We start from the raw sequence: 21,174 nt of genomic DNA on the forward strand, positions 1-21,174 counted from the left end.
ACTACTTAAAAATACATACTCAAAAAGTACTACAATGTTAATGTTGAGCTAATTTCGAAATATTCTATTGACAAAAATAATCGTCTTGCACATTCACTATTTGTGCATCTTGTGATGATTTAGGTCATTGTAAATTATTTTATCCACATGGCAAACCTCTGGGCTCAATTCACAGTTCATCGGAGATTCAGCAGTCTAGGTGCTTTCATGTCTGGTCTGTCATGTCAGGATATGAAGCAAAGTAACTGAAATGAGGTGTACCAAAAACACGTTACTAGAAGAAGTTACCATTGTTGCCTCATTCCTTAAATGCAGCAAAAGAAAAGAGCTCTGGGGTTCTTTGCAGGAGCAAGAGGGGCAGTTAGCTAGCTCTGTATCGATAGACATTGTTTGCCATTAGATAAAATTCTCTCTTTGGCATAAGCAACAGAAACTGTTATCAACCCAAAAAGACTCACGTATTTACAAAACAACTTGGCGTTACTTACCTTAATAATATGGTTTGTAGGCTTGACTATAGATGTGGCTGTTTGGCTGCTTCCTAGTAACATTTGAGTAACCTGTGAATAATTGCACCAGTAGCTTTGGTCATGCGGCATGTTATGCTAATGAAAAGAAGCTACATCTCGAGAAGAGCCTAACCAGTATTCTGGAGAAGATGCTTTCAGGAATCATATCTCAATCAGACCATCTGTTGTGCTGAGATGCTTAAAAAGTATTTTTATTACACTTTCCTGAACTAGTTAGTTTTTAACAAGTCTAATGGAGTAATAAGTCTTCCCAGCCTCCGCATTGCATCTGGTGCTCAATACTGTAGTGACTGATTTTGTCTTCTTTACAGGAGAAATCCCAGAGTGTCTCTTCCTGGAGTGGCTTAGATGGATTGTTGCTGATTAAACATCATCCTCTTAATCCCTAGTCTTCCCCTTGACCAGTGTCACTCAATGTTCAAACCCACTTATGTGGATTGATATCTCCCGCAAACCCTCTGCTTGTGTCCAAGGCGATCGATCCCCTGCATAGATATCTTTTCATGTCTGGGCAGCTACCTTTACGTGTGTGTGTGTCTGTGTGTCTGTCTGTCTGTCTGTCTCCAGGGCTCCCCCAGATAGTGTGTCTGCTTCTTTGTTGATTTTGGATGTATTAGAAAAGACAGCCGTCACCCTTTTGAGAGGTAAACCTTGACCCATCCCTGATCGGACATCCGTCTCCTTATCCCTAGCCTTTCTCTATGACCTGTCTTAGTCCTTCAAGGATCCCATCAAGAAATAAATACAAACTGCTTTGTTCTAGCTAGCATTAGCTCCCTTTCCCTGCCAAAATTAATGATAAAGTCTGGTTTGTCATTGTATAAAGGAACCCACTTGCAAAAACCTTAACATTTTGCTTCTAAACTTATGATGGCCAGAGCTGCCCAGAAGAAGCACTTCCCTTGTTGGTAGAATATTCAAAAGGGTTTGAGACTCTGGTATCACGTCCCTTGAACTTGAGACATGTTCCGTTGTTGATGCAATTCTTGAAAGGTTTTGGATCTACTGTTTCACCTCCTTGCGTGGCTATGTTTCTGATGCCTCCTGTATTTTGTCCTCCGATAACATTATACCCGCAGGTATCTTACTCCTCACATGTTGAGTTTGTGTCCTGAGGATATGAGCAATGCTGTATCTGGATTTGGTCTCAATTTGCTCTTCAGTAATAGCCCCTTAACGTTTTCTTGGTTGTGAAGACAGACCATTTTAGACCTGATAGAGTTGATGTTTTATCAATTTAAAAACAAAATAAATGCATTGAAGTTTGTGGTACAGCGTCTTAAATTTTAAGTCAAAGTGATCTCGTTCATCCCTAGGTAATGGCCGCATCAGCTTGCCAATTGTTTTGGTCAGCATTTGGGAGTGTTGCATAGAGTTATGTTTTGGCAGGGAATACGGTATTTTTTTAGTGTTTTCCTGGCACTTGATTGTAACCGTACATGCACTTAGGAGAGATCAGTAAAAGAAGTGTCATTAAATTGACTAATAGTGACTTGTGATATTGACATTATTTACAGGTGGAAGAAGTGCATATGATGCGCTGCACGAGAACAGGTTAGCCTTGTTATCGGTGTCATTAGGGCGAATGATGCGCTGATGTCCATGGGCCATCTACCACTGATGCATGTTGGAGGCACACTTGCTTCAGTCACCTGGTGTGACTTGCAGGCCTATTAGCGTGTCACATTCCAAGCTGTCAAGACGAAGTTGGTAGCCTATTTGACACCATGTAGTGAGCAGTGATATTAGACATGCAAAGATGGGGACATTCCCTGCAGATCTGCTCGGGGAGCCATCAGAATGCCGACGCAGAGCAGAGAGATGTTTTACAGTGATAACATGAATCATTCATGCCTTTCGAGGCCCTGCAGAACCGCACCAGGCTTGAAAAAAAAGAGTCAAAGATTGAGCTAAAATCGTTGCTGTCATTCCGCAGCCTGCAAGAGTACCATGGGTTTTTATGTCTGCTGTCAATCAAGGACGAGGGTGACACGTTTCAGAAAATGGATGTGTGTGTCAAGACAGGTGGGCCTATTCATTTAGGAGGCACTGCGACTTCCTTTCGATTTTCTTCAAACCTGCTGACACTTTCAGCAGGAAGACCTAATGCACAGGGATTGCTAATGTACAGACTGAGAGGCAAAATGAGTACGCTGCTACTTCTGTTCGGTTAAATGTTTTTTTTTTTTTTTTTTTTTAAATGAGTGGCATGTTCACCTAAAGCTTGCCATGCACAACTCCCAATCTATCTTATGGAGTTTTATATGCATGATTCGAAATATCGCCAACACCCGTCATTGCGGTGTATGGACCTATCACGATTTGAATGTCTAATGTAATTACGCACAAATGTCTCTGGCAGGCTCTTGTTACTGCCTTCCAAGCTGTATGATGGTGCGCTTCGAGCATCAATGCCCCTGCGTCACTCTTTACCCTGCTGGGTGTTAGATCACCCCATCTTTCCCCATCCCTTGCACATGTCTGATGCCCAAGCCACCTCCGCTGACCTGTGGACGGCTATCTCCTGCAACCCCTCTGCTTGTGTCCGCGGCGATCCCCTGCATAGATATGTTTCCATTCTAGCTACCTTGACGTGTGTTTCTGTCCTGTGCTCCCCACAAAAGGCGTGCCTGCCTCTTCACACATTCACACATTCTGCATGTGTGGGAACAGACAGCGGTCTCCCCTTTGAGAAGGATACCCCGACACATCTCAGGCTGTCAACGTTTGCGCCTTCTTTGCTAACCACTGTGCAGCTCTACTTAGGTTTACATCGTTCTTTTGGCATCATAAGAACCTCTGCATCCTTATATTTTTGAGTCTTTGTCTATCATCCGAATAACACTAAACTATTGCTGAGAATCAGCAAAAAAAATTGCAGTATGAAATGTTTCTGATAAAAAGCTATCACTATAAATATTCATGTTATTATTTTAATATTACAGTTACTAACAATAGTATTGTTATTAGCAGTCTGGTTTTTATTTATTATTATTGCTATTATTCGTTATTATTATTATAATTATTAATATTATTATTATTACTATTATTATTTTTGTGTGTATTCACATGGCCATTGTGTTTTTTGGTGAAATGAAGTATAGCAGTCAAGAGTTAATTCTTCACTGAATTTTTGCAGCACAGTCCACAGCCATGTGCACCCCGCTCCCAATGTCCAACCTGTCTTGCACAAACCCCTGTACTTCTTGACCTCAATGGTCCCTGGCACACAAATCCATTCTAACCATCTCGAGATTTAGGTAATTTTGACCCTCACCCCTTCATCGCTGGGCAACACTCATGGTGCTTGAGTATGTCTCCTTAGAGAACGCCTTCAATATTATCCTTTAAAAAACAGTCCTTCCAACTTCAACGATGGGCCTCCCACCCGTTTACGGCTGACATCGATTGACTCAAGTATATCATTAACTCTAATGCAACCTGTGAAACTTCTTGTACCATTTTACGCCTGTCCTCCCTCCTGCGTGTCTGCTTCAATACTTACTGGACAAGTAAATATCCCAACAATTGCATCTTATGAATACATTAATCTGAGGAGGGTTCTGCTGAGCAAACGAGGATGAGTGTGTCACTTTATCGCACACAATCTAACCTTCAACCAATGCACATTAAAACATAGAATTTAAATACATGAAAGAGCCAGCTTAGACAACGGCTATCATATGTGCAATAGGGTAAATCAGAATATGTGTATTCTATGTTCACCAGGCCATCCAACTGGTTAAAAGTGAAAGGGCCCTGCAGCATTTTCTGATCCTAATAACAGATATATTGAAGTGTTCCCATCATGTATGGAAAGACCAAAGCATGGAGAAGGTGCTCCAGCTACTGACATGACATGAGGGAAAACAAACCTCAGAAGTGGATAGAACCATCATGTCCAGTGCAAACGGATTACACACAGAAGGGTGAGAGGGAACTGGCTTGTTTGTTCCTTGAAGCTTCGTCCATAGTTACTATTTTTACCAACATTCAATTCTCTTTTCCAAGATTTCAACGTGTTTATTTCTTTAATAATCCAATGCCTGTAATACATACGTTAGTAAGGGTTTTTACTGTGCCTTCCGCGAATTGCTCGTTGGAAATCTCAGGCCTTGATGTTTTTCAGACTCAAAAGATATGATCCTGTTTTAAGGCTCTGCAGTTGTTTGCACTATTTCCCTCTTAGTCTGTCTCTGACAACCCTTCGTTCCCTGATCTGCAGGGTGTAGAATTGACTGAAACAATGCTTCCTCACTTCTCAGAGCCCCAAGGGGCACCTGGAAATAGCCAGGCCGACATTAATCTAGTGCTTCTTTCAACTAATGCATTCACTTCAGGAATCTACTTTCTGGCATCATAGTCACAGGTGCGAAAAAAGACAATCTCACCCAGCCTTTCACCCTTCCGAGGTCGGTAAGTGAATGCCATTGAGTTGGGCAACAATACAAGCGTGTTTTGCAGAGCCAATATACCCCTCTCAGTGAATGTGCGCTTTACAAACATACCTTCTGATATATAGGAAAGCAAGAAAAATTATTTTGCGCATTAATCTGCCTTTTTACTATTGTTTCAGTCAGCCCTCCGGATATTTTTGCCTAGCAGTACATATGCAAATTTTCCCCTTTTCCAAGTAGGCGAATGCAAAAATATTCATGCATAGTCCTTTGGCATTTTCCAACGCCTTGTGAAATGTGGAATTAACAAAATGACTGGTACATGCTTGGTTTTAAAATTCGCTTATAATTAAGCATTTTCCCAGCCAATGCTCAGTTTATGCAAATCAAACTCTTCTGCCTGATTTACCTTTTCGTGGGACACCCCAGCGCAACACAAGTGCCAGTGGAATATAAGCCGAACTCAAAACAGTGGAAGATTCTCATTTTGTTATTGTATGTATTTATATATCATAGTTCTGACCTCGGGCGCTGCAGAGCACGCCTGACAGATGAAGGCACCACATGCAAACTGAAATGTATAACAGTTGCTTGTATGTTAACAAGCGGGACCTTTTAAAACGGCTTAGTGATTCGAATAAACTGGTCACTTGGGATTTTAATTTTACCATCTTTGTCCTCCCCTGCTTAAAGGGAGGTGGGCTGCACGTAGGTTAACTTATTTCTATAGAAGACCCATCTACAGGGTTGTGTGAGCGCTCAATGGGAAGACCTGTATTCGCTTGGCTGAACATCACACAACCCTGTCACACAAAGGCCCCAGGGTCTGAATTGCTTGTGGTCTACTGTGTAAAGAGTGGTAGATCTGTTTTTCTTAGAATACCCCCTAGAACATCTTCCCATGACCACATTCAAGAACACTCAACAGAAGCTCTCTGAATTGTTTGAGTTAAGTTTAACAAAGATTAAAGATATTTGCACAATAGGCGTTACATTACCTACTGTTTTCCTTTTGCAGTCCAGGTATAGTGTCAACTAAACACGGGTTATGCTATGTGCAAAATGGGAAGCTGAAGGATTTTGCGGTGTCAGAATGTTTTGCTGCTGTTTTACAGACCATAGACAGCCTATTTTGAAGTAAAAATCCAATCAAAAAGTTTTCTTTGTAGTTTTCTCAATCAAACCGCAGCCGCTATCCCTGATTTGTTATTTTATTCTCTAGTTGTTAATGTAGCTTTGTGTTTACTTTTTCCTAAGCTTAGGTTCTCAGGAATTCTGTGGTAACTCACTGTTTCTTTGAAAGACAGGTTTCTCCATTATCGATACAATAAACTGAAATATAACATTTCTAATTGTGGATCTTTCCGCTTCTGTCTCAAATTGTTAAATACCGGAAATGTAATCTTTCCTAAATCTTTGAAGACCACAAGGAATTGCTTTTTTGCCTCTGCCACTTTTTAGGTCTGTGGCCTGTTGTAATCTATCTGTGGGCTTTTAACCACGCCAACTGCACGCCCATCACTTTCACTCGGTCATGGGCTTGTCTTTCAAAAATCCTTTGTTATCGTTGCTAAATGCTTTACATTTGTCCCTCCTTGGGGCAGTTTTGTTATCACCTTGGCCATCAAACCTGTTACATGGATGATTGCACATTTACTGATACTTTTGACTGCAAGCGTACTTCTTTTTCCTTTGTGTCTCTCCTTCGCGCTCATACTCATGGCAGCCGTGGTGCTTTGAATCGGCTCGCTTATGTCAACTATTTTACTTTTCATCTTCAATTTATGTGGCAAGAAAAGTCCAGTTAGGAATTTACAACACTCTTAGCTCTAACTCGAGGACACAAGACCTACTGCATTGCAAATGCTTGTTTAGTCTTCAGTACAGTATGAGGACTACAGAGCAACGTGGGTGAAAGTTGAATAGTTAACAGCAAGCATTGAATGGTCAACACCGATTTTTGTTCCGAAGATTGAGACAGTAAAAACAAAAGTAATATTATAAGCTATACAATTAATCATAAACATCAAATAGATCAACACATCTGTTGGATTACGCACTCTAAAGTATATAAACACCAAATAAAGTAGCACTCATACAAACCAGCTACCGTTCAGCTGCTTTATTCAATTTTATATTGCAGCTTCTAAGACATGGACACTTTTACAATTTTAAAATAAAAATTGGAAACACAGATCCCCTGTATATAAATCAAGGATTAAAATTGAGCCAATGACCCAATAAAAGAAGTAAAATTCCCATTTCCACATCTGTAAATAAAAGCTAACTGTTGTATTATAAGGGAATGAACAAATCATTAGAAATGGTGTTTACGCAGGCTGAAGAAGATGGAAGGGAGTGAAACTGAAGATACATTTTTTCAGGTTGTTATATTAGTATACCTCAATTTATCTAATCATATCGTATTCACAAGAAATCAACTGAACTTCTACTTCCAGCATTACTCCCAAAATAAGCCTTAAGTTCAGCTCACGCGACCCGAGATCAGAACAGCGAGAGTTTAAGGAGGCTTTGGTTTATCTCTGTGATGTCAGCCTGACAAGGAATTTAAAGGAGCACTGATGTAGCAAATATGAAAGTGAACAGAATGTAATATTACCGAAACTGGAGGACAAAGGAAATCAAGAGTCAGCAATGATGCCCAGAATGAAAAAAACAAAAGAGCCAACTTCTTGGAAGGACTTGTTAGGAAACTTAAAGTGAGTTCAACTATCACACAGAAAGAAAGTAATCACAGTTTAGAAACAAGTAGTATTTCATTCAAGACTAGTAGACAGCAAGATAAATTCAACAGGAGAGCAAATGTAAAGGTATAAAGGATTTAAAAAAATCTGTGGCTCATCAGCACATAAGTAAAAATGTAAGCAACAAGAGCACAATTGAAGCAGTAGTGCAGTGGTTCCCAACCTGTGGTCCGGGGACCCCTGTGCAGTCCACAAAGCATCCTCGGGGGGGTCCGCAACTGCTTAGAAAATTAAGTTATATTAACAGATTAGGTCCCCAGTTTTCAGTAATGACTCATTTGGGAGTGGGGGGGGGGGGCGCCAGATTCCAATAATGATTCAGTGGGGGAGGGGGTGGGGGGGGCAGATTCCAGTATTGATAAAGTGGGGGTCCTCAGAAGTCAACAAATTGGGAACCACTGCAGTAGTGAATGCTCTGTAGAGGTATTGAAAGGTCTCTCAGGCAGAGTGCTGGGAGCAGACTACAAATGTGTTGAATTCTGAATGCCTACATTGAATGCAAGCATGGATTTGTGCATCTAACCTTATTTATATTTCTCCACGTGGTCAATGTTTTCTCACTGAGAGGCCACTTTCTCTGTATGCCCACCAATTTCAGATGACTGTCCTCCTGTTTATCATCCTGAAAATATACTAACTCCTACACTTCGCTGGAGCAAATGTGTGAGGTTTCAAGCATGAGAAGCTACCTGAAAAACGCTGATGTCCCACAGGCTTATGATGTTGATTTAGCAACATCTGTAGGTGAATCGACCAAGAAATGCCCACAGACTTACCCTTCACTCCCTCAATTTGAAATTCCCCATATTGGAAGAATTTCTGTACTAGCAAATCCCCAAAATGAGGTTGAAAATACACTTAAATCCATTGAGCGGATTAGCTGCACTACACATTGAGGACATTAATGACTGCTCACCTAATTTACAAAGCTCTAGGCACAAGTCTAAGTTTTCTCTGAGCCCGCTCACTTATGAATAGAATATTCAGATGCGTTCCTGGTGCACGCCTATTTGCATTAGCCATGCATGTGCCTAATCTCTCCAATGCATAGTTTAAAGTGACAAAAATTTCAGATTTTAAGAATTTCTTTTTATATTCTTATGTGAAAATGCGGTATTTCGATACACTTTGCCAAATTTCTGCAGTACTTGCAACCTCGTTGATTAGGTGAAAGTGTGGAAGAGCTGAACAGTGTGCAAGAGATATGGGTCTCTAAAAACGTATACAATATGGATGTTCACTTAATTTGCATAAAATATCCCTCACTACCTTTCTGACACTTCACTGGAACAGTTATTTCTGTAGATCTAGAGTCACCACTGGGAAGGGTATGACCCTTTGTCCAGACACTGCAGTTGTAGCTCGGCATGTGAAACGTCACCATTTCACCCATAGTCATTAGCTGCTATCTCAGGGATACGTGGTGCGTGATTTATGCATCTAAAATTATTTGTGAATTTGTTTCTAGTATTTGGCCGTTTTTGACTTCGGCACTGACTACAGCCAAAGCCTTCCTTTACAAGCTTTCTGTGAGACTGCGCAGTCTATAGCAGCTTGAACTGAACTACTTTTCACTTGGGTGGTGTAAATATTTCACTAGAGCAGAGTGATTTTCAAGGCTTTTATTTTGTAAATTGTATCTTACCACTGGTCGCTAAAGTCCTAAAATAGCCCTGAGAATAGAGAAAATGTACTGATCCCACAGCAAGTTAACATTTAAATATTCTTGGGATTCTTTGAAAAATGCTTATTTAAATTTTGTAAGCTATTTCCGTTGATTAACCACTTTGTATATCGTTGGGTACTTGCATATACTGATTATACAAAAATACTGTTGAAACATAAATATTGTTGGATTACCTCCAATTATTAGCTCATCACGCTAATACTCTGTAAATAATTCTTATATTTTATTGCTGGAATGGAAGATACTACCACATATCTGTGTTCTGTGATGCATACCCACGTGTACTAACATTTTTCAGTACACACAGGAATGGGAACTCGCTTTTGATACAACAAGCTGATCAAGTGATGCCAGTGTTATTGCATTATAAAGGCACTGTTCAGAAAATACAGAACTTGGAGGTGATTTAAAAACAAATAGCTAGTGGTTTTTCAGTTTTCAATTAGATTAATTGGAAAAAAGTGATGAATGAACAAGTAACAATTCCACTAAAGATGAAATTAGAAGGGTGACATGAGTAAGCTGTGATGTTTTTTGTGTGACAGTCTTGAAATAAATGTGTATTCTCTAGGTATACATTGCCTAGTAAAGTCAAATTCTCGGACTCTGGGTTGTTGCTATGTTTCTATCACTGTAACACGATGTATTGCTCTGCTTCAGGATATGCATTTTCTGAGTTGTTTTATTGCTTACACTTCTAGGATCCTCGAAGCAAGCACAAGTTCAAAATTCACACCTATGGGAGCCCAACATTCTGTGACCATTGTGGGTCGTTACTTTATGGACTCATACATCAGGGGATGAAATGTGAAAGTAAGTACATTAGCAATTGTTAGTATACACACACACAGACACCATCCACACACTCTCTCCCTCCTGCTCCCTTACTGGCTTTCTTTTGCCGTCTCTCTCTTTTGCTGATGTCTTCCTACGTCGTTTACTTACTCTGGATCCAACATTGGTGTTATTTACTTCTAAAGTGCTTGCTGCAACTGACTGTTTTTTCAATGCGCATTGCTTTGGAGCCGTAACTGCGAAATTACCTTGATGTTTCTTAAGATATTCTTATGCACAATAATGTTGTCTTAAGCACTCATGCCCTGGGTTTCGGTTGTGTGATATGCTGGATAGCCAAATGTGATGAACAGTCCATATATTACTGTGCAATTGGATACAACTTTGATCTTCACCCTGTAGTGAGACATAGACCTCTAGTGAATTACGAGCCACTCTTTTCACCTTGCTGTGAACATGGTGTTCATGTATAATCTTCAGCTTGTAAATCTAAAGCCTCATTTTGCAATTCCCGTAATTTTTTTTTACATTCCCTTGTCATGCGGACACGGAGAATGGCTAGTGGTCCAATTAGATGGCTGCAAGTTGACTGTTGTTACTAAGGCACCTACCATGATTACGCTGCTTACTTTAGGTCCAGAATTCTACACGGTACCAGGCTGACTCCCATGCTTCTCCAATCCAAGATTGTGCCAAATTAGTCTGCTCAGTGCAAAGTCCTGTTCTGAGTTCTAGGACACTGATGTATATGCACAGGCACGCACACATGAAGAGAGGCTGAGCCTGTGCTTTGCCACATTCCCGTGTAGGGTAGAGGTGTGTATCTTCTCTGGCCATAAAGCAGCTGTGAGTCCTGCAAAAATACTGTGAGGTGAGCATATGCCTCGATCAGAACTAATTGGGATATCAATTCTTTATGACTACAAATCAAATGAAAGGTTGGAGAGTTCAGCCAGCCCTGAAAGGCGGGATATATATATATACATTTTTTTTTTTTTTTTTTTTTGCGCCACCGTTTGATTATGCTGACTCATTAAAAATATCTATTCCTAGCCTTTCCCTCATTTAGACACTTCACTGTGTGCTGCTGTGGGTAATTTAAATAAAAGTACCAGTTGTTAATATCACTCTACTTATTCGTAACTGTCACAAGGATACACTCTGTGCTAGTGGTTCCTTCAGGCCTTTGGTGGGTTATCATCCGCGTCGCTGGTATTGTAATAATTCCAAATGGCCTGTGGATCTACTAATGTGCTAGCACTGCATAGTTTAAGGCTGCAGTGTGGAAGGGGTTTGCCCCTGTAGGGATTGTTGAGGCTGGGGCTGCACATAGACACCAGCGGCAGCTGGTGCCCCAAGTACCATAAATCACAAGCATATTTCTGTACATATGTGAAACTAAATTTAACACTTCCACACATTTTTAATTGACAGCAATACATACATGCACAAGACAGTTACAATTGTACGGTTCACCTCTTCAACTTGTATATGGTACCGTTGTTTTAAGATTTTGCAAAAAGAAAGACTTCACCCTCAATGAACAAACATGCATTAGGTGAAATAGTGAAAGACAGCCTCGCGTTCACCGAGTGCAAGGCAAGAATTGGACTCTTGATTCAATGCAACAAAATAACGTCAAAAATATCAATTGAATGTTCTTCAAAAACATATGTATTTTCTGAGGGACATATACGAGGCCCAACCTTCTTGATCCTGGTCGTCTTTCACTATTTCACCCAGCTAATGATTGTTTGCCACAGTGTTATTACTGGGGATTCCATCTTTAGAGATTACGCTAAGTGAATCGCCCCTCTTATTTGCACTTGGTTACCAGCCTAATATAAAATGCACCTCTTGATTAATACGTTGATTAACTCTATTAACAGGTGCGTAGGTTAAGCCAGACGCCCCTGGAGTCAGGTCCACTTGTCCCTACTGCTAATAAAGAGTTGCTTTCTTGCTTTCTTCCTTGGGGGCACTCCTATTAGGTTCTTTACTTGAGCAGCAGAAATGTTCTTTTTCTCATATTGCTTAGCGATAAAACGCTTTCTCGAGTCACTTAAAGAGTCTGAGGTCACAACATTTCTGGTGCATGACTTTCCATGAGTTCATTTTGGTGGTCATAAAATACCCATCTACATCAGACTATTTCTGTGTATTGTATGGATGTGGCAGGGACTCCACCACTCTCTGTCAATTGTTCGTTTATTTATTATTATTCATCTTTCTCCTTGGTGGTTTACCTTTACCAGACACATGCCTATCTTTGCCAGACCTAAACTTTATAAAGTTGATCTTCAAAACGTTAACAACACTGGACTAAGCCTGGTTAAAAACCAGCCCGTCTTATTCACTATTGAGTTAGGATGAACGTTTAAACATTCTGTCCGCAACCTGCTGCACTGTGTGCCTGTGGAGCACAGAGGCAAGCAGTAATGCTAGTGAGAAGGTTAGTTGACCAGAATGCATGGTGGACTTTCTGGGCAGCCCAGGTGATTATATGTTTGCTTGCCAACCAGCAGGACAGAATTCAGTCTGAGCAGGGAGCTCCTCCCACTTTGCACCCGCCTCCCTCTCAGCGAAGTTTTTTTTCAGCATCAGGGCTACAGCAGGGCCGCGCTTTGAACCCACACAGAACTCCCCTGGCCCAAGTGTGCCCTGAATATACATTTACCCCCAGGTGCACCACACTAGTGTTCCTTCATGATTTACTGCCCAAAGAGCACTTTGAGGGCACTTATTGGCGAAGGTCTTGTTTAAACATTTTTTTTTAAAAAAAGGTTTGAAGGTCAAAGGTGTAGGCAACTTCAACTAATGCTCTCACTGCTTCTTTACAGATTAAGACTGTGAGTGCTATACCTAAGGCAATGGAGGGAACAGAAAACCGAGCCAAGCATAACAATTGAGTGCGCACCTGTCCACATTTTCACTCACCCGTAAGCTGCCACCTTATTCCTTCTCTAGCGTGGAGCTCTACTTATTGTGCTGCAGTGCTTTCACATGTCAGGCCTGAGGACCACAACCACTGCTGACTACCTCCGTAGGAAAATATGAGCAAAGACTCACCTCGGCACAGTGAGATCGATGCCAGCTGAAGCCAAGTCACTGTTGAAATCAAGATCAAAGGATACACACCCTGAGCCCAGAAAAGTATTCTCCAGCCTGATTATTTCTGGAGTTATATGATTATGGTCTCTCGTCCCAGTGTCTGATAGGCAGCTGTCAGGTCAGCTAAAAGGTTCAAGGGTGTCAGGCACATGCTTGTCTCTTTTAAGGGTATCATAAGTTTCTAGATACTTAACATGTGGGAGTTTTGAATGTTAAGAATTGTAAATATGAAACAAGTCAGAAGTCTCTGCCTGTACTTGACTATGTGGTACCTTCAGAACTGGTGAATAGAAATTATGCCTCATCTGACACAATCGTTTTGTGGTTTTCATAGTTGAGATAAAAATAGACCTCAGAAAACATTTCATAGCACAAGCGATAACCAGAGCGTTTTGTCCTCTTTAGATACATGGTTCCATTACTGGAGATATTTTTGATCTCCTGATTGCTGCCAGCTGGATCTCAGTCGTCTCCAGCAATTTCTTTTTTCAACCAACAGATCACATAGCTCAACCTGCTGTTTTCCTCTCGACTTTCCCAGATTGTAAATAGGCACCCTAGATCGATGCTATGTGAATGCCTAACTAACTATTTTAGAAGATGAACAACCTCTATAACTAAGGTTGTCAACAGTCAACCTGAAGTGTCCGTTTGCCAGGCAAATTGAGTGTTATCCTAAATGAGAACGGGAATCTCAACTAGAGCGACAAATAATTAAACCATGTCCAGGACCCTGTAATGCAAATCAAAGAAATCAATATAATGGAGGTAGAAAAGTGCAACGCTTTACAGGATAATCACAAAGGATCAGTGCTTTTGATCGTTGCTGTTTTACCAGGGCTACAATTAGATGCAGCCCAATAGGAAATACGCTTCTTTGTCCTCAAGGTGGAGCATCTGGTGGACAGGTCAAACTGCACATGGTTAATTTCAAAACATTAATAGCTACTTATCAATGTCTCTTTAGAGAGACCCTGAAATTCTTTCTGGAACCAGTCTGGTGATTGAGTGAGAATACTGTTCAGAAGCCAGAAAGGGTGAAAGACAGTGGATTAGCACACCAAGTTGAAGGAAGAAATGGCAAGACTATTCAATTGCCAATCACTAGAATGTGAGCTACAGCCAAGGGAATATACCCCGTTGCTGAAATATTAAAGTTCACTGATCTGAAAAGCTTCCACGCCACAGTTCATCTACATCATGGGCCAATATTGGCAGTGCTTCATTACACACACCGAAGACACGTCCTACATTCCACCACCAAATTGCTTCCAGCCGCCACAGTGTCACTTGATGAAAATATTTGTAGATCCTCAAGCTCAGTTTAATGTCAGGAGGCCCCTTCAACATACACCCTGTTCACATCAGAGCCATCATAATGTGGAGAAATCTACAATGTGGAGCAGGTTAGGAATGTAACTGATGTAAAGGAAACTATTGCACAACGCCCCTCTAAAAGCTCTTCACGCCTTGATAAATTTGACAATCAGTGACCCACATGTTTAGTCTACAGTAAGACCAACCAGCATTGGCAATGCCAGTAGGTCAGGCTTTAAAGGAATGCTGTATGGTTATGTGAAACATTTCAGACAATCACCATGAATATATATATATATATATATATATATATATATATATATATATATATATATATATATAGGTATACAACACCTAAATCACCACCAACGCATTTCAACCAACAGGTCTCGCTCACAGCCGACCTGTTGGTTGAAGCGCATCGGTGGTGGTTTAGGTGTTGTATACATTGAAATAAAACGGAATAAAACTGAATACTCTCCTAGAGTGCCACGTATCTATATTGGTTTGTTTGGACAATTAAATAAGGGTAGGTCCGTCCTTAACGTGTGCACCAGCCTGTGAAAGTGCGCCGCAATTAGGACCACTTTGTTTTGATATATATATATATTCACTTGAAAAAACAAAGGTTACAGGGACGTTATAGTTAGGCTCACATTTTCAACATAAAAAAACATAGAAATCCACCAGTCATAGTTACCTCAAGTAACTAGAACTCGTGCCCTAAGGTAATGATAACTCGCGCCCTCGCCATGCACCGTTATTTTGTAAACAAATATTACATTGATATTTTCAAAGATGTCATTAATGCTGTCATTTATGGGGAAATTAGCAGTGCATGGCGAGGGCTCGAGTTATAGTTACCTTAGGGCATGTTATAGTTAGGAAATAGAATTTTAAAATACATCGAAAGGTGGTGATCCTTAGGGAGGGGGGGAGGGCAAGTTTCCCCCCCCCCCACATATTTAATCAACGTCCTAGGGAGATGGTGGTCCCAGGGCAGCCCACTACATATTACAGCAACGCCTCAGGGAGGTGTTGGTCTCTGTGGCAGCAGGAGGGCTCCCCCGCATATTATAACACAACTCAGGGGAGGTGGTGGTCCCCAGGGCCACTCAACCCCCCCACCCGCATTTGTAAATAAACGACCCCGGGACATGGCCCACCCAGGGGCTTCGTTCAAAACAAGCACAGAGCCAGTGTTGTGTTTTTCTTTTTTTTTTTTTTTTTACATTTTACCATGGATTCACGACCCCTGTCATGAATTCGCAGTAAAAAAAAAAAAATGCTTTTTAGCCCTGCGGTGTGGTCCCTTTGGACCCCCCGCACCAGAGCTATGGGGTCAGGGTGTTTGTACCCTGGCTCCTTTTGTATTTTTTTACACTTTTTTTTTTTTCTGTAATTCACCTTCAGCCGAGTCCCAAGATAGCTGACAACACTTCAGTGGCTCCTGTTGTTGAATCAGTATCAGCCAATAAGATCCCAGCAGTAATATCAGTGTAGGTTAAAAGGTCATGTGACATTTGCTAAGCCATACCTAAACGTTCATGTTGATTAATGACTGCCATACTCCAATCTTTAAAAAACAACACACATTATCTAGTGATCTAAGACTGTAATAGCATTCCAAGCTTGCCCTGAAAGTTCAAGCTTAAGCTGCTAGATAAATAAACAAAATGATCACAGCTTTATGAAGGACAAACACTTTTTCGTGGAAGCACACAACTTATTCCCAAAACATGTAATCCTGGCTCCCAACATGTAGGTGGAGCCAAAGCCCTTCTCTAGTGATGTTTATATAATTGTGTGGCGACAGCTGCTTTCTCAGGTCAAACCATGAAAAGTGCTCGAGTGCCTGGGCAGCATGAGACCCATCATGCTTGGCATTCAATCAATCAATCAGTGTTTATAAAGCGCAGCTACTCACCCATTAAGGTCTCAAGGTGCAAGGGGGAGCGAGGGACTGTAGCGTGTACCAGAGGTGGATTTAGAAGAGCCATGTCTTCAGTTCCTTCGTGAAGATGGGGAGGGAGGTGGTTTGTCTGATGTGGATGGGTAGGGCGTTCTAGGCGGTGGCTGCGAGGTAGGAGAAGGAGCGTCGTCCTGTTGTGGTTTTCCGGATGCGGGGTACTTCAATGAGAGAGAGCTGGGCTGAGCGTAGGGCCCTGTGGGATACGTGGAAGTTGTTTTGCTGGTTCAGGAAGGATGGTCCGGTGTTGTGTAGGGCTTTGTGTGTGTAGGTGAGGATCTTAAAAGTGATTTTTTTTCTGTATGGGGAGCCAGTGCAGAGTACGTAGGTGTTGTGAGCTGTGGCAGTGTCTGGGTAGGTCGAGGATCAATCTGGCAGCGGCGTTCTGGATGTTTTGCAGTTTGCGGGTGAGTTTTTTTTGATCTGATGGTTCATGCTGAGGTCAGGGTCCAGGATGATTCTGAGGTTGCGGGCTTGGCTGGCGGGGGTGGGTGCGTTTCCGAGGGTTGATGCCACCAGGAGTCGCTCCATGCATTGGGTTGAGGGCCCATGATGAGTACTTTGGTCTTGTTTGTGTTGAGTTGAAGGCAGCTGTCTCTCATACAGTTGGCAACTGCTTTCATGCCTTTGTGGAAGTTGTGTCTGGCCTTGTCCGGTTCATTAGAGAGGGAGAGAATGAGTTTGGTGTCGTCGGTGTAATAGTTGATGTTTATTCTGTGGCTTCTGTGACAAAGGTGGCTAATGGGGCCATGTAGATGTTGAACAGTGTGGGACTGAGGGAGGATCCTTGGGGCACTCCGCAGGTGGTGGGTGTGGGTTCTGCGAGGAAGGGGGCAAGTCTCACTCGTTGCGTTCTGGTAGAGGAGAAGGATTGGATCCACTCGAGGACCTTGTCTCTGACACCGGCTTCATGGAGTCTTCTTACCAGGATGTGAGGGGAGACTGTGTTGAAAGCTGCCGAGAGGTCAAGTAGGATGAGTGCCACCGTCTCTCCCTTGTCCAGTAGGGAGCAGATGTTGTCTGTTGCGGGCAGGAGGGCTGCTTTGGTGCTGTGGTTTGTCAGCACTCTAGATGCAAACGCTATAGTAGATCCCATCTCAGTTCATTCTGCATGACTACCACTCCATTCCCTTTATAACTGGTATCAATAGTAATAAAAAGTTTCTTACCATTGTCAAACCTGTTTCAATGCGAAGTGAAGTTTGAATGAACTTCACATCGATTTTCTGTAGGCTCAAAAATGACATTAATTCTTCTTAAAGAGGTTGGTTTAGGGCACTTCTACTGCTTTTATTAAACTGTCCTTAGGTCTAAAACCTTCTTGCATCAACACATGCCTCAAATAGTCTACTTGCTTCATTGCAAAACACATTTGTGCTTCCTTAACTATAAACCACTGTCCAGTAATATTTACAACCTGCTCTTACCCTGCTATCATGTTTTCACCTATCCTTTCTTAAAATGAGGATAGCATCTGGAATTCTAGAAAATCCTTGTTTATGTTTAAATAGATGTGACATAATTTGCTGATGTCAGTCCAAATGCTAAGGTCATCTACAAAACTGATGTACAACATCAGGAGTTGTAAATGCTGTGAGCTATCAATCAATCAGTCAATCAGTGCTTGTATAGTGCAACTACTCACCCGTTAGGGTCTCAAGGCTCTGGGGAGGTGGTGGGGGGAAGTGTAGCTTTTACCGGTAAGGTGGTTCTTAGAAAAACCCATGGCTTCAGTTCCTTTGTGAAGCTGAGGAGGGAGGTGGTTTGTCTGATGTGGAGAGGGAGGGTGTTCTAGGCGGTGGCTGCCAGGTAGGAAAAGGAGCGTCCTCCTGTTCTGGTTTTCCTGATCCGGGGTACTTCTGCGAGAGAGAGCTGAGCTGAGCATAGGGTTCTGTGGAGTACGTGGAGATTGAGTCGCTTGTTCATGTAGGCTGGTCCGGTGTTGTGGAGGGCTTTGTGTGCTTGGGTGAGGATCTTGAAGGTGATTCTTTTCTCTATGGGAAGCCATTGCAGTGTACACAGGTGTTGCGAGATGTGTCAATGTCGAGGTAGGTCAAGGACCAGTCTGGCGGCAGCGTTCTGGATGTTTTATAGTTTGCGGGTGAGTTTCTTGTTAATTCCGGTGTAGAGTGCCTTGCCATAGTCCAGTCTGCTGGTGATGAGGTCATGTGTGATGGTCTTTCTATGTTTGAGGGGGATCCACTTGAAGGACTGGTGGAGGGTGCGGAAACAGGTGGAGGTGACTGAGTTGATTTGATGGTTCATGCTGAGGTTGGAGTCCAGGATGATTCTGAGGTTGCAGGCTTGGCCGGTGGGGGTGGGCGGGTTTCCGAGGCTGGGTGGCCACCAAGAGTCATTCCACGCGTTGGGTTGAGGGCCCATGATGAGTACTTCTGTCTTGTTTACGTTGAGTTGAAGGCAGCTGTTTGTCATCCAGTTGGTGACTGCTTCCATGCCTTTGTGGAAGTTGCGTCTGGCTTTGTTGGATTTGATGGAGAGGGGGATGATGAGTTGGGTGTCGTTGGCGTAGGAGGTGATGTTGATTCCGTAGCTTCTGGCGAGGGTGGCTAGCTTGGCCATGTTGATTTTAAAAAACGTGGGGCTGAGGGAAGATCCCTGGGGCACTCTGCAGTTGGTGGGTGTGGGGTCTGCGAGGAAGGGGGTGAGTCTCACTTGTTGAGTTCTGCCGGAGAGGAAGGATTGGATCCAGTCGAGGGCCTTGTCTCTGATGCCGGCTTCATGGAGTCTTCTTATCAGGGTGTGATTGGAGACTGTGTAGAAGGCCGCCAAGAGGTCCAGTAGGATGAGTGCCGTTCTCTCCCTTGTCCACCCGGGAGCAGATATCGTCTGGTGCAGCCAGAAGGGCTGTTTCGGTGCTATGGTTTTTTCTGAATCCAGATTGGGAGATGTTGAGTATGTTGTGGTCTTCTATAAATGTGGCAAGTTGGCTGTTGACTGGTTTTTCAATGACTTTACAGGAAGTGGAAGTAGGGAGATGGGCCTGAGGTTTTTGAGGTGGGTGGGGTCTGCCGAGGGTTTCTTGACGAGGGCGTAGATCTCGGCATATTTCCAGTTGTCGGGGAAGATGGCAGCAGCTAGTGAGCGGTTGATGGTGAGGCAGAGCTTGGGGGCGATGGTGTCTATAGCTCTGTTGAAAATGTAGTGGGGGCATGGGTCCGTGGGGGCCCCAGAGTGTATGTACCTCATTGTTCTCAGCGTGTCTTCAGTGGTGAGGGGTGTCCAGATGGTGAATGTTGGTTTGTTGGTGTCGGGTTTTTGTAGAGGGGGTTCTGCGCTTAAGTTGTCCTTGCAGAAACTGTCTTAGATGGTCTTGATTTTGTGGTGGCAGTATATGTTGATTCTGTCACAGAGGTCCTGTGAGGGTGGGATGTCTGTTGTTTCACTGTTGGGTTAGGCGAACTCCTTGATGATGCTGAAAAGTTCCTTGCTGTTGTGTACGTGTGAGGAGATTCTGTCTTGTATAACTTTCTTTGTGGTGTTTCTGATGAGTTGGTGGTGTGCGGTAGTGGCGGCTTTGAAGTTGCTATGGGCTTCTGTGGATTTGGTGTTTCTCCAGATTTTGTTAAGGCGGTGCCAACTGCATCTTGATTCTCGGAGTTCTGGGGTGAACCAGCTGGCTTTCTTACCGTGGATGCTGTTGTTCTTTTTGATGGGGGCTATGGTGTTGGCGCAGTCCATGAACCATTTGTGGAAGATGCTTGCTGCCGTGTTTGGGTCGTCGTCGTGTGTGATGGTGAGGGCGGCGGTGAGCTGATCGTCAGTTATTCTTATCTAATTTCTATGTGATGGTTGGTGTTGGGGTCTGATGATGGTGGGAGTGTTGAAGGTGAAATGGATGCATCAGTGGTCTGTCCATGGGAGTTCTGCAGTGTGACTGAAGGTGGCGGAGGTTCCTGTTGTGAAGATGGGATCGAGGGTGTGTCCTGCTGAGTGTGTTTGCTCCGTCATGATCTGTCGGAGTCCTATGTTGTAGAGGTTGTCTAGGAGGTATGTGGTGTTGGGGTCTTGTAGGTTTTCGAGGTGGAAGGTGAGGTCTCCCAGCAGGGTGTACTTGGTGACTGCAATGGCTTGTGCAGAGATGCAGTCCGTGATGGAGTCGGCGAAGGGAGTTCGTGGTCCGGGAGGGCGGTAGATGAGGGTTCCCCTGATGGTGGATGTCGGGCTGGTATGTAGCTTGAAGTGGAGGTGTTTCATCAGGCTTGTGGATTCTTTGGAGTGTGTGTTCAGGCCGAGGTTGGATCTGTGGACGATGGTGATTCCCCACACCCCCACACCCCCACATCCCCAGGGCGGCTGGGGTGGTCTTTCCGGGTGATCTAGTATCCCTGGGGAATGGATATGGCGATGTTCGTGCCTGAGGTGGTGTTGGTCCAGGTCTCGTGAGGAACGCAACGTCCGTGGTGGTGCTGTCAAGGAGACCCCAGATTTCAGTAGTGTGTTTATGGAGGAGTGGACATTGAGGAGAATGCATGTCAGAGTTTTCGGGATTGGAGTTTTGTTGCGGGTGGATTGTGCTGGGTCCAAGGCCTTGGTGGTGGTGTAAGTTTGGCAGCAGCGGAGGCAGCTGAAGGGACCGTGGCAG

General features: G+C 43.1%; 1 protein-coding gene across 2 annotated transcripts in view; it reads left to right on the plus strand.

Annotated features, from left to right (window-relative positions):
- PRKCA (protein kinase C alpha) overlaps nt 1-21,174 on the plus strand; it is a 1,238,381-nt gene that overhangs the window by 631,223 nt on the left and 585,984 nt on the right. For both annotated transcript variants that reach the window (XM_069199886.1, XM_069199888.1), the window contains exon 4: nt 10,081-10,192. In XM_069199886.1, the coding sequence (XP_069055987.1) occupies nt 10,081-10,192 (112 nt within the window). The remainder of the gene's footprint in view (nt 1-10,080; nt 10,193-21,174) is intronic.

The sequence above is a fragment of the Pleurodeles waltl genome, chromosome 7 (assembly GCF_031143425.1).
Source record: "Pleurodeles waltl isolate 20211129_DDA chromosome 7, aPleWal1.hap1.20221129, whole genome shotgun sequence".
Classification (NCBI taxonomy): Eukaryota; Metazoa; Chordata; class Amphibia; order Caudata; family Salamandridae; genus Pleurodeles; species Pleurodeles waltl.